At 35.0% G+C, this 17,409-nt stretch overlaps 3 protein-coding genes across 5 annotated transcripts; all 3 read left to right on the top strand.

The window, feature by feature from the left end:
* The first annotated feature begins 233 nt into the window (after window positions 1–233).
* On the top strand, window positions 234–1,792 carry LOC145914088 (uncharacterized). The gene is made up of 4 exons (XM_083001865.1): window positions 234–330; window positions 520–574; window positions 656–730; window positions 784–1,792. The coding sequence occupies exons 1-4, from the start codon at window positions 262–264 to the stop codon at window positions 966–968; spliced, it is 384 nt and encodes a 127-aa protein (XP_082857991.1). The 5' UTR covers window positions 234–261; the 3' UTR covers window positions 969–1,792.
* Window positions 1,793–3,736: 1,944 nt separating this feature from the next.
* LOC145913672 (prostaglandin E2 receptor EP4 subtype-like) lies at window positions 3,737–9,060 on the top strand. The gene is made up of 9 exons (XM_083001411.1): window positions 3,737–3,868; window positions 4,469–4,634; window positions 5,069–5,238; window positions 6,074–6,226; window positions 6,470–6,610; window positions 6,712–6,812; window positions 7,242–7,350; window positions 7,413–7,511; window positions 7,614–9,060. The coding sequence occupies exons 1-9, from the start codon at window positions 3,818–3,820 to the stop codon at window positions 7,767–7,769; spliced, it is 1,146 nt and encodes a 381-aa protein (XP_082857537.1). The 5' UTR covers window positions 3,737–3,817; the 3' UTR covers window positions 7,770–9,060.
* Window positions 9,061–11,620: 2,560 nt separating this feature from the next.
* On the top strand, window positions 11,621–16,153 carry LOC145914332 (G2/mitotic-specific cyclin-A-like). 3 transcript variants are annotated; one of them, XM_083002144.1, is made up of 14 exons: window positions 11,621–11,765; window positions 11,839–11,924; window positions 12,302–12,367; window positions 12,560–12,619; window positions 13,039–13,090; window positions 13,404–13,471; window positions 13,526–13,676; window positions 13,735–13,821; window positions 13,933–14,038; window positions 14,204–14,252; window positions 14,305–14,378; window positions 14,439–14,516; window positions 14,572–14,805; window positions 15,039–16,153. In XM_083002144.1, exons 2-14 carry the CDS (start codon window positions 11,912–11,914, stop codon window positions 15,129–15,131), a joined length of 1,131 nt encoding a protein of 376 aa, XP_082858270.1. In that variant the 5' UTR covers window positions 11,621–11,765; window positions 11,839–11,911; the 3' UTR covers window positions 15,132–16,153. The 3 variants fall into 3 exon arrangements, with proteins under 3 accessions (XP_082858270.1, XP_082858272.1, XP_082858271.1); XM_083002146.1 differs by having other exon boundaries at window positions 12,228–12,367; XM_083002145.1 differs by having other exon boundaries at window positions 11,621–11,924; window positions 12,228–12,367.
* Window positions 16,154–17,409: the final 1,256 nt, after the last annotated feature.

Genomic DNA, 17,409 nt, shown 5'->3' with positions numbered 1-17,409 from the left:
AATAAAGATTGAATATAAACATTATGGGAAATATATGTTTGAGTTAGATATCGGGCTCTCGTAGAATTCACGAGGATAAATATATACACAGAAATTGTTGACATTTTTCGTCGACGTTTTAAATATGTGTGTTGAAGTACATATAGGTTTTTATGCATATTAAATCTTTATGTCGTATAATAAATCACTTATGATTTTGTAACATTTCTTCGATGTTGTTAATCAACAGTTTCTGCAGTGTTGTGCATTTATGTATACAGTATGGCAAGATTTGGTGCTTTGAAGCTTTTGGTTTGTTATACAATACTTGTTTTCATTGAAGCAAGCAGTGTAAGTGTGTTTGTTAACTATTTGTTTTGTTACTAAGCATGCAATGTTTTTGACCAAAATAAAACTAGAAGTTTTTATTGATTTCTATGCTTTGACTTCGTTCTAGGCTTGAGAGAGTCATGTGAGCAATTGCCATTGATATTTATTTTGTGACATAGTAAGCTAATTTTTACGCTTTGGTGTATTAAGGCGCATCAGTCATCATGCACAAGTCTGGATGGTTTTACAGTAACATCATGTAAGGGTGAGAATAAATTATAACTATTTTTGGTTCAATTTTTTTTCCATGAAACTAGCTTGCTCTACATACTCCACTTATTGACAGAGTTCAGGTCTTTTTGTTGCGGAAAACATCGAACCCAATGCTGTAACCTCGATTTATCAATCAATAGCCGCTTGTGTAAGTAGCAAAAATAATTTTTTTTTGATCAATCTTTTATTTGTTGCCTTCAGTGATAGGTGGAGCCATGTTACTGATCGTTCTGCCGGTTATAATGTCAGGTTGGTGCTTTCCATTTTTCCCATGTTGTTGCTGGTTTGGTGGAAGTGGACATTCAAGTTTGGATAGTAGCAGCAGCAGTTCTTCAAGTTCCAGCGATTCAATTGATGATTTTTCTGGTGGTAGTGGATCAGATTAGGTTTAATATCGGATGGCACTAATGTTTCGTAGGTCATTTGAACCTATATTGGCAAAGTTTGTTAACGTTTACAAGAACAGCGTATGTATATCGTAAGCTGTATTTTATTATGACTTTAATTGTCAACCCAATACCTGAAATAGATTACGGGCGGTCGCGACGCAATAGTGCGTCTTTTTAATATTGTTGAAGCGTCACAAGCTTATTTCTATTATTCGCAGAGTGTTCCTCCATTTGCAATTAAGCTTCACAAATATTATGCTGCCTTGGCACTTCATACTGCGAAGTTATCCTTAAACTTTTGTGGTGATAAAATGAAATATCGTTAAATGAGAAAAAGAAGTGTATATTATGGTCAATTCGTCGCCAAAAAATTTTGTATTTTTGTGTGCGTCGTAATACCATTTCGTAAATGATGCCAAATTATAGCCAATTTATAAAAGTTAGGAAAAAACAATTTATAAAAGTTGGGAAACAGTAGCCTATAATGTCATATACTTCTCAATACAGACGCAAACTTTCATCATTGATTTTGTTGCAAGCAAAGCAAAACTTTTGCACTTGATCACACAGCGTATGCTGTTTTTTCTGCCCCAATAGGTTTGCGAAAACAAGCGACACAAATTGTCTGCCTGTGCTTCCTAAAATCCTCATTTTGTGCATTATCCCGCCATCAAAAATGTGGGCCAAAGGTTTGCAACTTTTTTTGCTGCGTGTACTGCTGTATTTATTTCGGACATTCGCCAAACACCTTTGATATTCAAGACAATGTTTTCCACTATTTAGGTGTGTGGATTCTTTATCACTCTTAATATGCAAACGTAACCCTTAATAAAAAAATGAAAAACGTGGCTAAACAAAACTACTGTCAAGTGTCCTTTTAGTATAGTTGCTATATATGTGGCCAATAAATTGGAAAACAATCGGATGCACAACATTTTTGACAAATGGGTTCAACTTATTACACACATCAACTTATTTTATTATTTATTATTATTAAATATGTAGCAGTTATACATAACCTCTGCAACATGTTTCGTAATACAAGCAAGGAACCTATTAGGTTACATAGGTAATTTGGAAACTTTTTCCTCCTTGTATGTGATATTCATCCCTGTGTAGAAAGGATTTTTTACCTTATGGCAAACATTAGCGTGAGTGAGAAATCCTGCAATGCTAACAAGAAACACCTTTTAGTCCAATGAATGTGAATAGCAATTTCTATGTCATTATTTGTATCTTTCAGATTATGTATTTCCATTGCATCCACACTCAGTATATATTACATAATATGTTGTATAAGTATAAAACGCCTTTTGTGTCAAATGTCAAAGCTACAGCTTTTTAAACTTGCTGTATTCAAGTGCAATTACTAATTTGTGCAAGTACACGACCTTAGACAGCTTTGCCTGACATTACACTTGCGCGTGTGTGCACCAACTGCACGGTTTATCCTTTGTTTAAACTTTAAAGGAAGGAAGTCATACCTAAATGTCAATGCCACTAACATTTAAACCAAAAAAACGCATAACCATTTTGTCAGAGTGTCTGCATTCATATGAGCAAATTTAGCTTTTGCACCAATCATTCTTTTTTGATCTTCGTAGGTTTTTGTATATTGTTGTAAACAAATTTTACACTATACTTCCGCCTTATATAATCTTTTTTGTAGTTATTCGTCAGTTACTCGAAAGTTGGTTGCTTGAAACAATTTAAAAATAAAGTGGGTTTAAAACCTTGTTAAGGCACAAATTTATCTACTTATCAACTCATTCTTTTATTTTGAGGATATTTTTTTATTGAACACATTTTTTCTGTAACGTCAGTTTATAACTCAGCCTTGTGTCAATCTAACAACACCAACTGCATGCCAATAAGACGGGACAAGTACGCTGCCATACCACGTAGCACCAAGGCTACAGTTCCGCCTGTACTCATATGTTTGAATATTTTAGTTGGATTTTGTTGGAACTTAAGATGTTTGTACTTATGGAAGACCTAACATGCCTATTTGTCCTAGTGCTCATTGTAAAGAAAATTACATTGCCGTTTTTTGTTCACTTGCGGAAAATCGAATACCAACCCGCGGGCCGGCAGCTGGTACAAAATTGATCATACTGATCGACTGAATATTGCCTTGATCATAATAATCGATATAAACCAAAAACAATATTGGGCAAAGTTTAAGCTTGTTCGAATCGCACATCTTGTCAAAAGACTGTTTTTTGATCTGTCGACTGCTGTTAAAATCGATTTAGTCCATTTTCCGTGCACAAAAGGGTACTTCGCCAAAACGTGCAGTAATCCTCTGTTACGCTTGATGAGATATGTATGATTGTGCCTCTGGACAATGTTTTGTTGTTAATTTGTTGGATAAATCCTTAAACATCGGATACCACACCATAGGTACATTAGTTTTCACTGTCGCTGGTTAAGTTAACTTGACAGCAGTATCATTTCTTAGGCGTCTTTTAATTTTTTTTTGCATTTTGACTAGCAACGACAGGAAAACTTGATTTTACCGCACCTAAGATTGAAATAAAACTGGATCGGGAATCTTGTTATGCCACACTAGAAAACAAAATTGATTAACGCGACACTGGACAATTTATGGATCCCGTTTCACCTTCAATGAAGCATTGCCCACAGATTACCCTTAGCAAATAGGAAGTGCTTCCATTGTTTTGTGAAAGACGACGTGGTCGGGCGCGGCCGAGAAAAAGGCAGTTTAACACGATAGGTTTACGGGTAGCTGAAGTCGTTTAGCGACTTACAAGAGGCAGGTGTTGCAGCCACTACAAGTCTGCTTCTTTAGTTTATTTGTCACTGAATAATAAACGAACGATGACATGAATTTTAGTGATAATTCATCGACGAGACTAATCTTACAAGTAAAAGCGGTAGGTGTTGGCACTTCTTACTCTTCACTTTGCAGATCATTACCAACCTAACACAATGCGATGTTCTGGATAGTATTTCAAACATGGTATTAGCAAAGTTGTTGTTGAGCAAAAATAATTCTGAGTACAAGTCGAGTGTGTTACACTCAGGTATTTTGCAGAAAAGTGTTTGATAATATAGAGGCCTCCTTTGGACGCGAGTGTATTGAAAAGGAATATATACACGCGTTTCAGCCCGAATATATACATAGGTTGACTTTTTAGCACAAAAATTTTTCGCGCAGTAAACCCCTTAATTATAAATAGCACCTTTCATGGTTGACTGCCACAGCAAGTATTGCATTTCACGTACTGTCCCGTTAACAATGTATAGCGACTTGTTAGGTATGTGGTGAACTTTACAATATATCTTCTATACAATCACGTATGCGTGTAAAAAACGTAATATTAGTACGTACGTTGGGTTTATTTGGACACAAAGAATCCCGTTTTTGTGCTAGGGTCGGCTCATTGAGTGCCAAACATTGCATCCGCAATCGATCGATCGAACAGCAGAAACGTTGGCCAAGGCGTCTGTTCTAATGTCTTGTGTATATATAGGAAGCTGTTGTTATCCCCATCATCACGTTTTCTTTGGGCGTACTCAGCAATGGACTGGCGATCACAACACTTCTTTATTATAAGTACAAAAGGATAAATCAAAGACCACCTTCTATTGTACCTTCAGAAACTTCTGCGAACGCTTTACAAGATCCTCATTTAATTGGTAAATCTTCTAGATCGAAGCTGATAAAATTATCAATTATGGATTAACGTTTAAGGATATAAGCGGTGGCGTCGCTGTCAGTTCATGGATTTCGGGGTTTCCTGAATTTCCACAGTAACGTTAAGCAGCAAATAAGAACTCGGCATATTTCAAATGTCATTTTAATACATCATACAAATTTATTTTATCAGTAGCTACTACTGGTATATTTTGGATGTACTGTTTATCTCGTTAGAAACGTTAGGAATTGGGATAGACTTTAAACGCTGTCTGTGCACAGCAGTGTGTATTTTCCTCTGTTTTTTTATGTACTGTTAATGCTATAATACTGCGGACGAGAAAATTTAAATGCATAAAATATATAGTTTCGTTTTGTGCACTGCTGTTTCACGGTTCTTTTATATCTAGCTAATGTTAATATTCTCACTATGCAGAAGCACGGACCCCGTCAACATTTGAAAAAGAATTTAAGACAACAAAAACGATGATTCGCTTTGGCGCTTTTCACACTCTCGTTCTTTGTCTGGCAGTGTTGGACTTATTGGGTTCTCTCTGTGTATCTCCGGTTACATTTGTTTTGTACCTGAAAGAAACCCACATCATGGTAGGAATGATTTTACATATCACTAGTTTAAAATATTTAATGAAATCTACCAAAATGACATTTTTTTTCATATAAACAACCAACATGCCAATCAAACACGAAAGCCATACCCATGTTGGTCAAAATTTTTCTGGGTAATCCTATTAACGCATTTGTGGTCACGACAATTTAACAATAGCAATAATGGTTCTTGACCGACTATGCAAACAATACAGGTTGTACTAGGTGTTAAAAGAAATGAAGCATTTTAACACTTCCATATAATAGTTAAAGTCTATGCAAAGTTTGGTTAAGTTATTATCAGCAATTTTTACGTTAAACAAAAAACCGCCAAACGATTTCACAAAGTTATTGTTTTTAAATCAAATTATAACAATATGGCTGACCTGAATTACGAACAAAAACTAATTTGCATGTTTTGTCTAATCCTTACAATGTTTTGAACGACTTTTATTTGTGAAAGGTAAGTTGTATATTTTGTTATTATTGGAAAATCACCACGCTGCATGGTATTAATTAGGGTTTTGGCGGACGGAATTCGAGTATGGACACCGCATCCCAATATTCACTGTGATTCCTGCGAATACCAATTTACTAGCGTTTAACTCACGTTGAAACAACGTTGCGTTAAATCGTGCATTGTCCTTGGATTTTTTTGCACGAAAATGGGATTGTTCGAAACAAACACTTGCTAATTTACATACAATAACAACTAACGTACAATAGCATTACGTGGCTGCAGCGGCCAAATCCAAATCCTTTCTGTGCTGGAAAATCCTCAACATCAATCGCAACACAGTTAAATAATGGGAAACTTCTGTTTGTTTTTGCAAAGTCGGAAGGAGGAAATCATCTATGCAACTACAGTGCATTTTGCATGATGTTTTTTGGTTTTGCGACAATGGGGATGGTTATGGCAATGGCCATAGAAAGATTGATCAGTATTAATCATCCGTTCTTTTATCAACAGCATGTAACAGCATTTCGAGTAAGTTTATTTTTTAGCTCAAAAATACCACTGACATAACAATATTAGTTCATTTATGTTTGTGCAGACAAAAAGTAGTGAAAAAATGCACATAAGTAATGGAATGAATATGATTTTGGCTTTACAATTAATTTTAATTAATTTTGCAAATCTGTGTACTTAACTTAGTTTATATTTTAACCACAGCATAATGATTCTTTGTGTGAAGGTAAATCAATTAAATCTTATAAATTATTATTTCAGGCTATTATTGTGGTCGCGGTTTTATTCGCGCTCATAGCATTGGTATGTTGCTTTCCTGTGATGGGATTCGGGCGGGTTCGTCCAATGTACCCGTATTCTTGGTGTTTTGCGGACTGGAACGCAACCGCACTGAAGGATCAAGTACGTTTAGTTTTATTTGTTTATAGTTGCAGACTTAAATAGACTGTATATATTAAATAAAAATCTTAAAAATTTTTGTCAATGGTGAATTTAATTTTCAGGTGTTTAACTTTCTTTACGCAACCTTGGGAATTTCAATGCTATTGGTAACTTTGTTTTGCAACTTGAAGGTTATACAAGGTCTTTTAAAAATGCGTAAAAGGTTAGTCTGTAGACTTGTTTACGAATTTAGTAATTGAACAAATTTCCAATAAAATACTCATCGATTTATTACCGTATCGCTGGGTTAAGCATCTATATGGCCCACTTGCCCTATAGATTTTGGCATAAAATCGTTATTTCTTTTCGTGTTCAAGCAAATTCAATGATTTACGAAGACCCACAAAACTGTTGTTATGTGAAGTGTACAAAAATTCGGATTTATTTCAAAAGCATGTTTTTGTTGTTTTTTTTTATTTATTTTACTTTACATGGGTGTTAACAGCATGCCAGTAGGATTTATTATCTAAGTTAAAGAGCTGTAGTATCTCGGTCAGGCTTCTGATTGCCCCAATATTTATGTGAAGTGTAAAAGAATTTATTGTTTTCGTGTATGTTCAATGTCATGTGTTTTAACCATTCCTGCTTGTAGAATTGCAAGAAAACGACGTCAAAAGAACATTCTATCCTTGGAGACTCAGATGATAATTCAACTGCTTGTTATAACGGTTATTTTTGTCGTTTGTTGGTTACCTCTTATGGTAATGAAAGCAATATGTGTAAAACTTCATAAAATGGCGTTATACTTAATATTTATTTCCAGGTCAGAATTATCCTCAATCAATTACAAACCCGAATGTGTGCAGAGTGTGACCGTGTAGCCATATGGCTCGTGGCAGTAAACCCAATACTAGATCCATGGGTAAGGACATGATTTTTAACTTTGTACTCTCCATAACATGGGTTTTATTCAAATGAAAAAGCGTTTATCTCCGATTGTTCTAACTATCATTGTTTCTTTCAGGTTTACATCCTTTTTAGAAAATCATTTATTGGTGATATAATTCGATTTGCAAAATCGATATTTTGCTATAATTCTAAACGTTTATCAAGGGATGTTCTAACAAATCTAAGAAGCTCAGGGGAAGCTCCCGTCCAAAACTTAACAGAAAAACAGTAAACAAATAATTTATGTGTTGTTTATTGCCGTTGTTTATACACGTTATACTGTGATCTATTACTTTCATGCGACTGTCGACCAAACGTTACCTGGTAATTTAATTGCGGAAATATAACCTTCACTTACGTAAAAACCGCCCTTTCTACAAAAAAAATGACGAACTCTACCTTTACATATCTATTCTATACACGTCCCTGTAAATTAATATGCATATATTTATCAGAGCAATAAGCATCCATCAAGCTATACAATGATAATATTGTTTCACAATGAAAGTCACTGCGTTTAAATTTGTTTCAAAAACGATACATAAAATATTTACATGGGACAGAGATTACAATAAAATAATGTTGGAAATATGTTAATAAAAACATTTTCGTAAAATTTTGGGAAATGTTTTGTTGTACGGTAAGTTACTTAAACTTAGTTGTAATAAATATACTTCACCTGATGTCACTATGAAGCATCATCAGTGATGCGTTTAGTGTAAAAACACAAGAAGGTAAAAAGTGGACCCAAAGCAAGTTAATTACAAGCCCAGCTTATCGTGCTGGTGCTGTCACGGCCAGATAATACCTGAAAAAAATGATCATGAACACCACCACAACACGGCGCACCAATATAAAACGAAAACAGCTGAACTGTAAAAGTGGCTTTGTTTCCAGGATAACCTGGGTTCAAATACCGGTGGGGTAAAAAAAATGCTAGGGCAAAATAACCTCTTACAGGAGTCATTTTACAAGTGTTGGGTTTATCTGAATAGGATTACTTACTTTCTTTACCTGTTTAGTGTTTGGTACGTTGATGCAGCGTATTTTGTTGTATTTTCAATCATACTCAGGACTTTATAATCGCCCATTTTGTGGGCCTCCAAACACATTTCTGGTGCTTTGCATTTAGCAATTTGGAAATTGAAATTAAAGTGACAAGAAAAAATGCCATGAGAAGCGCCTACTATTGTGTAGCAACTACCACTTTGACTCCTTCTGTAGTAAGGCACTTGAACCCCAAATACTTTTAAGTATCGATGCTTGAATCCACAAGTCCTATTGTAAAAATCTGTCTTTTTGTTTTGTGTCGTTTTCTTACAATTGTTGCATAATTATTGTTTCCCTATATTACATGTTCTGATTTTCATTATATTATATGAGAGTGGCCATGGTAAAAAATTTCCTTGGTGGAAACTGTGTTTATTTAATTAGCAGTAAGTTATTTTTTAGCTTCAAGTTATTTAATTTGCAATTTGTGTATAGTGAGTCGATTTGAGTATTATTTCAGAAACAATTTGACACAAAAGTTCCGTATACTTTATAGTTCTACGGCACCAACTCACTGAAATTGATGGCGAAATTGGTCATTTTATACAGGACGTTCCTTACTGCTGCTAACTTAACGTTTGTAGTGAACTTCATATAAAGGAAATTCAGGTTTTCGAAATTTGCAAAAAGAGCATTACAAAAACTTTTTTTAAAAACAAATCATGATCGTATGGCAACCTTCTTTTTGGCTGGGATTTTTGGAAATGTACACGCCAAAAAGATGTTACGCAAAAAATACATTCATGACTTTACATTTATGACTTGTTATCCATGACATTAGAAACCAGGTATATGCTAACTGTATTACCCATGCAAATAATGACTTACACGGATCGAGCTGGTTTTGAAGTTGGAAACAATTAAATTTTCAAATCTATTTGCCAACGTGTGTTTACTGACCGACCAGGGCGCGTGCTTTCTTAGTATCATTCTCTTTCTTAGTATAAGATGTCGATGAAAATTCAGATTAGCAGTTCGCTTTAACTTATATATGTCGAGATATATATACCTCGACCAGTATAAGCACAAGTGTCCATGAAAACACGGATTTCTTAGGGTTATAACAGGAAAACAATTTGATTGAACACTTTATGAAAAGTGGTAAGGCTACAAGATATTTTGCTTTTCTCGAGTTTTAAAGATTTTCACAGTAGGCTATTTTTTCATTATTCATCGCTTCTGCTTTTGTGGTGAACGAAACCGTGTGAGCTAATATTTTTCGAACGTGCGGAGAATAATCCGGGCCATTATCAGACATCGCTATGTTGGTGTGCGCGTATAGGGACATCCTAATGAAACTAGAAAAGTAAATCTAAGACCAATAGATTATTACCTAAACAGCATTTTCTTTAATCCCATGTAGCAAAGTAGTTACAACTTCAAGGGATAAGAAAAGTACTTTAGGGAGAGAATTAAGAGACGGATCCATTTTTTTTAGTAAGGGGGAGGATCGGTCCGATCCAAAACAGGAAAAAAGTTTCCGGCGGGTTTTTATGTTGTTTATGTGACACTGCAAATATATCACACAACTTAAATTAATAAAAACGGACTCAGCACAGTGAAATGGACACAAATTTTATTTGTACACAATAAAACATACATAGAATTCCTGTTGCTGCAAGGCATATTGCAATTTATTTGTACACAATGTGTTTTCTTTCCGGCAGTTTATGACAATTTGTTGTAACTCTTGCGTCTCCCGCAATGTTTGGTGTTTCTGCCACGTGATCTGACAAGCGGTGTCAACGTTTCCCTTTTTCTTTTTGTGCCCCTGCTGGCCCCTGCATGGTTTAGTGTAGTTTACTTCGAAATTGCGGCATCAATACCTGATGGAAGTCTCGCCGCATGGCAGACGAAAAGTCAAATAAATACAGCACGTATATTTTATGCCAGTAGAGCAGTACAATCTGCATATATTACTTTTTACAAATACAGTTTCTGCACTGCAGCGGTTAATTTCTGTACTAAGGACAAATGCGCTGTTCAGAAGCTTTTATCTTGTATAAAGACCTTCTTTTGGGGGATGATGCTCTTCATCCTTCAGTAAATCCATGCATAAAAAGCGATCAAAAAAGTCCCGCATTTACTTTTCTTGTCACGGCGAGGGCATGCTAAACAATCCTTTCCGTGGTCACGCCTGTTGGATGCGTTTCTTCTAAAAACCCATTGTAGGCATCGCAGGCAACGTTGGCATTGTAGGCATTGTATACATCGTAGGCATTGTAGGCATTGAGTCTAGGCATCGTAGGAATCGCAGGCATCGACTCAATGCCTACAAGGTCTATTATGCTTACAACGCCTAGACGCAATGCCTACAATGCCTACGATGCCTAGACTGTAGGCCGTAACTCACAATTAAATCCTAAAAATTGAGTTTTAGAGGTCATTTGCCTTCGTGCACCTGGTGACAGTCTTGTTTGCCAAAAACAATTACCGGGTCTGATGACTCATGAATGGGGACTACAAGTGGTGAACAGGAAAAAATGATTGCAGCTGCATTAAGACAGCACATGGGCGGTTTTGCAAAGGCTAACTGCTAAACTGTCAGTCCTAGGGGGAGTACAAACAGCCCTAGAGGAGGGTTGGTGGCTTCACTAAATCGCAAATGGAGGGTACTTTCTGTGATTAATTTTTTTACAAAACGAACCTACACTTTTTTCTGCTTTTTTATCCAAAATAATGTCCAACAGGGGGACAAAATGCCCCTGGGGGAGCGGTTAAAGTAGCTATCTCGAATATAATTTTGACCAGAATTCCTAGACAAGGGTCGGGACAAACAGAAAATCACAAATTGAGCATACTTTCTGTGATTCATTTTTCCACAAAATCCACCTCAATATTATGGTAGTTTTTCAGCTACATGTTCAACAGCACCCTCTACCAATTTACTGCCTGACTAATAACCCTGAAAACCATAGTAAAACTGCCCCAAACACGCCGAAAATCGCCCTGGCAACAGCCTGTTCACCTGCGCTCATTCATCCAAAACACTGGCACCCATGCATGACCCATTGCATTGTTACATACAATTAACTCTTTTCCACAGAAATACAGAGTTGCGGCCTGTTCAAAATTTATTGTCTTTGTAGCGTTTAATAATCTATATTTCTTCTACCAGCGTACAAGTGTATAACTGTAGCGTTATTTGAACTGCAAGACAAATCACGTCGGCGCTCCGGTAATTGAGACAAAATTGGGTTGCATGGTTAGTAATTTGATGAGGTGCACCTTGACTGATGGAGCGTTTTTAGATTGCAAACTTCCAAACAACTGCCTGTCCTGTGCCCTTGTGTTGCATTCACCGGAAGGCATTACAGTGGGGTCATGTTTCCTTTTGGTATGTACATTTTTATAAAAGAATAAGATGGAATAGCAGCGCATGTCTATGCTTTGTGTGTTTTATAAGGTGCAATTATATACGCCTTAGTTTGCTGTATTAAATACAGTTTCAGTACTTTTGATAAAAGTCCATATGTTACTTTTTGTAGCTAAACAGGTTTGATGCTAAAATAATTTGACCTGTTTTGTTTGGCGCTTTCTTGTTCTTATTTAATGTTGTTTGGCTGTGAAATACTGAAAAATTCTGTCAACTATGAAAGTTTTATAACATCTTTAATTTTTTAATTGTTAACTGAAAAAGGCCTTCTATGAATGATTCAAAATATCTTGAAATGTGAGTGCTTGGCCAGGAATAGACAATTGATTCAAATACAGGAATGGAGGATATTCCAGCTACACAGACTATAGATATCTTACCATCAGCTTTGGGATTTTTGATGGGTATTTTCGCCTGTTTTGTGTTTTTGTAAAAGCTGACAACCAATTTTATTGATCAAAATAGAAAAAAGTGGAAAGAGCTTTAATCACAGAGTGTTTTGCATGTAATAGCATAAAGTTTAAATTAAAAAATCTGACTACAGAACACTTGTATTCATAGATAAAATACTGCCACTATTCAAATTTTTTTTTTAGAAATTCCATTAAGCATTCAGGAGTTGTCACAAAGTAGCAAAGAAAAAGGCAAAAATAAAGGTGATTCTTATAACGTTGGAAACAATTAATTTTTTCTCTGGTATTCAGTTTTTTATAAAATTTGATTAACTTCAATATATATAATAAAATAGGAACTCATATCAGTAAAACATAAACATACTGTTGTATATGTGTGGGCCTTGCCATGAATGTCTCATGTGGTTTCACTTATGACGACTTCACTGAATTATCCCAGATTTATCAAGCAGCTCTTGTTACAAGTTGTTTGGATTTGACATAATAATTCATGCCAGTCCACTGATGGTGAATACAGCTGTGTTTAAAATGTCTCAATGTCTCCAAACAAGTTCTAAACTTAAGTTTCTAACCATATGCGTATACATCTTATGTACTTTTATTCATAGTGTTATGTAAAATTTCGTTTTTGAACTTTAATCAATATGAATGTGTTTACACAGGACTGCAAGACAAGGCAACTTTTCCAAGTTTACTTGAAGGTAAAGCTGATAGGTAAATAAACAATATGTTTATCCTTACCACATACTTGCACCATTGGGCATCTTCAGTTTAACTAAATTAAAAAACAATGTTTTGTGATGTACACATTGGGAAATAATGCACTTCTGGTGATGCAGTGGCTTCTGACCGCCTATGTTGTAATTTTTTTCATTGATTTAAGTAACGTCACTTTGCCATAACACAGTTACCCAAGACATCAACAAATTTTCCAACACCAAAAGCTTTTTTCAATATTCACAGAAATATTTTGTTTGTGTTTTAAAAAGAAATGCCTTGGGCTGTTACAGTTTTTATTTTGTTTCAGAAATATTGTGTACAAGCGATCTGTTTCTACATACAATTCAACAACAGTTGAGAAAGTCAATCATCACAGTATGTCAATGGAGTGAATTAGTGTTTTGTATAATTTCATTTTTTTCATTTAAGAACGTTCATCAATTTTATTGGATGAAGCAACACTGCAAACAAATTCTAATGTATTGGATTCCTTATCTATTTGGACAAAAAACAGATCTATACTGAAAAACCCGATTGTTAGAATGAAATATGTTTCCAATGCAAAATTATTAAACTGCAGGTGGGTTTGCGTTGTTTGATTGCTAAAGTATTTCTTTACCAATTTTTGAACTGTTTAGATTATGTTTTCTTGAATCCGGCAATCGAACACCCTTGGTGCTTGTTTCTGTGAAACCTTATAGTAAAGATAAGAAGTATAATGTAAGGTAGGATCCATAGTTAAAAGTACTTCTTAAAACTATTTCACATAGCATTTGTCTTGCATATATTGACAAAGTTCATATTTTTGTTTAAAGCAATCTTTTTGAAAATTTCAGCAACATTAATACAGGAAAAGATCAGGATACTTCCCAAACCATGTTACTTCTGTCGCACAAAGCAACGAAACAAACTGATGATTTAAACATATCTTTCCAGTCAGTGGTAAGATGAATAAAAAGTGAAGATCAACGATTTGTGAATTTATTTTGCATTTGGTTGTCGTCCTTACAGGAATCAAAATGTGTTATATTAAACTTTGCTGTAATACTGTTTACAATCAGCAAGACTTTTCTGTTTTTATACTGATGTTTGTTGTCTTGCTTTTAGACATCATACAAATCACTTTTAGGTCCGTCGTCGGTGCAACTCAAACCGGGTAGGCTTTGCTTTTTAATGTATGGATATCTATCAATAATATTTTGTTTTAGTGCCCATTGACATAAAAAGTTCTGAGTGGACAACTGGAAAACACCGGAAAGTTTTGGGTCTAAAATGTTACTTAGTATGTTCTTTCTAAAAGTTTTAAATTTGTTATTTGGGTTTTAAAAATTTTTATTTTTAGGTTAGTATATTGCAATATACCAAACCAAGTGAACTGAAAAGGAACTTAAATACAAAGTTTAAGCAAAGTTTTCCGAATGTAAGACTTTATGCAACTGTGTCACCTGTTATTTAACAATAATCTTTAATTGCAGATTGGTGTAACTTTATCTAAAATCAGGTCATTAGAAAACCAAATGCACCATGTTACCAAACAGTTTGGTTTACATACTGGTGTATTAGGTTGTGCTGTGAATTGGTTTGAAAGACTTTTATTCGGAGAGAAGGTCATAAAATCTAATCGACATTTGGTTGCTGCAGCTTGTGTGCTGCTATCTGGCAAAGTACATGGAGATCTTAAAACTGATGAATTGTCACAAATGTTTTCGGTAAGAAATATTCAGTTTTACACAAACACTTGCACTATGCTGCAAATGGCAAGCTATAAAGCTGTGCAGTTTTTTTAAGGCAATTGTGACATCTACAGTCGCAATAAATTGAATTAATTTTGTCAGAAAAAAACATTTTAATTTGGGTTTGGATTGTAACTTTTATTTATAACTTTATATTGCTTTACATTTGTGCATATGTCTAATTACCTGTAATTGTGGGCATTTTTTAGGCATTGGAACATAGCTTCAAATGTGATAGAGATGAAATTTTGAAAATAGAATTTCCTGTTTTTGCAAGCCTGGAATTTTCATTAATTTTGTGAGTTTAATTTTCTGTGTCCATGCTTGTGTTATTGTATATTTAAAGTTACAAACTGTGACTTGTCCAGCAAACCCTCTTGTTACAACCAAAGCCACATTTGACCAAATCAGACCACGCGCATCAAATTTTTTCAATGGACTGTAAAGTTCTATTCAATCTCAATACTAGTTAAATCAGGCCATGGGTTTTGGGCAATGTCATAAAATGAAAGTCGCGCGATTCATTGCTACAAATTAATCATTATTGTACATATTGTTGTTGAAAAATGCTTTAAGACCAAGTATTTATTCGAAAATAAAATCTAGTCCTTATACCACTTCTGTCTTAGCAGAACTACAATGTAAAATAAAACTAAGAATAGTTTCAACAGATCTAATTTATTTTAGCACAAGTTTATGTTATTGAGCCTAAATTTCACCGGCACTTGAAGAAACCATGATTGTCGAGTGAGATACCAGTTCCTTGTTGGGTTAACTGTATAGTTTTAACGATTGGCAAAGTGACAAGTCTTTACTATATAGGCGTATGAAAAATTGTCCCAAGAATATTGTTAAGAAGTTGCAAAATTCCGGATTAACCGACTTTTACTGTAGTAAAAACAAGGTGGAAAAGTAAGACCCACTGTACAAACTTTGACACTCCTGATAGGGCCCCGTGTTTCTAAACCTCAATATTTTCCACAAAATCCATGATAGGGCCACAAATATTTTCCTCTTACTCTTGTCTTGATCAAAAATCGAAAAATGTTGAAAAAATTACTTCGCTTCTGTCCACAACACCAGCGGGACGTGACCAACCACGAAGAAAAACGGCTTTCTTTCATTCTAAATGCGTATGCGTCATCACTCATTGACAAGAAACAAACCCTGTTTCCCCAGTGTCCTACGCTTGCTGAGCAATTCTAAAACAGTGATAATTCGTGATTGCTGATAATTGTAGTGCAGATATGTTCCTATTTCTTCTTTTTTGACTCTAGTGTTTTTATCTCGGTTTATTCGCTTCGACATTGTCCACGTTGAGTTATTCTGCACATTCACTTTTCTTATACATCCTAATGAAGGCTACTGCATAGCAACCGTTGATGTAATAAAATTATTGCCATAGAGCCGTATTGTAGCGTTCATTAATACGGCCGTTTTTGTTATTTTATGTCGTCGCGTGATCAGGGATAGGCTACTTTGGACATCATAGCAAAAATGACTTTTTGGTAGACACTAAAACCACCTCACGGACCGGCGAAACGGGATTTCCCCGGTTCATCGTGATATGGTTAAACTAGCGTTTCATACATGTTTGTTGGAAATATCATTCTTTCTGAACTAAAATAGTTATCAAGGCATTGTATAGAAGTATTTTAAAAGCAAACAAAAGCATATTCCTTCAACGAAACGTTTGTTTCGTTCACCACGTGCTTCGGCAATGCTACACACGTCCTAAAGTATCGAAATTCTTGGTCTTTAAGCAAATCTACCAAAAAACAATATGCTCTTAGTGTGTAACAACGTTTTTGCATAAATAAAGAATATTGCAAATTCTTATGTTGAGGAGCCACGCATGAAACGGGGAAATCCCGTTTCGCCCGTCCGTGAGGTGGTTTGTGTCTACCTGACTTTTTACTTTGTAATGTTTTTTTTTTTGCAAAATTACCAGGTCATTGAAGAGTATAAACAGAGGCTGGGTGAAATGATCAAATTTGGGCAGGAAACAAATTTTAAAATTTATATTATTGATTCGCAAATCCATGATAACCGTTCCGCCGTAAAAAGTAAATGAGCTACCCTTAAGCGTTGGGAAATCCTGTAATCTACAAAATGGCAGATTGCCACGCCCTGTTTACACAAAGCTTGAATGAAATTCAGTCGCTAATGCCCCAATGCAGATATTGCACCGACTTTGATTTCGGTTATTTGTGAAATAAAAACAAAAAAACGTTTGTGGAAGCAAAATGAGTAATTTGTGGATCGATTGCTTTTTTAACAAATCTTTGATAACGAGATGTTTTTAATTGCACGTATTTCGGACATTATTATTTGTAAATTAATGCCACAGAATATTAACATGAAAAACATTTGAATGGGGAACTTTGTATTGCTGCTTACCCCTAAAAAATAATTACAGCAAAATTATTATCGATTGCTATTGTCATTAGGCAGAAATAAGAAAACAAAATATCAGAAAAAAAGTTACGCCTGAGTTAAAACACCCTACAAATAAATTTTACAAACTATGCCTCAAATTTCTCGACACAGGCCAACAACAAAAATCAACGAAAAATGTCT

The sequence above is a fragment of the Ascidia mentula genome, chromosome 9, assembly GCF_947561715.1.
Source record: "Ascidia mentula chromosome 9, kaAscMent1.1, whole genome shotgun sequence".
Taxonomy (NCBI): domain Eukaryota; kingdom Metazoa; phylum Chordata; class Ascidiacea; order Phlebobranchia; family Ascidiidae; genus Ascidia; species Ascidia mentula.
Note: the sequence above shows the minus strand (reverse complement) of the source record. Positions and strands in the feature narration are given on the sequence as shown.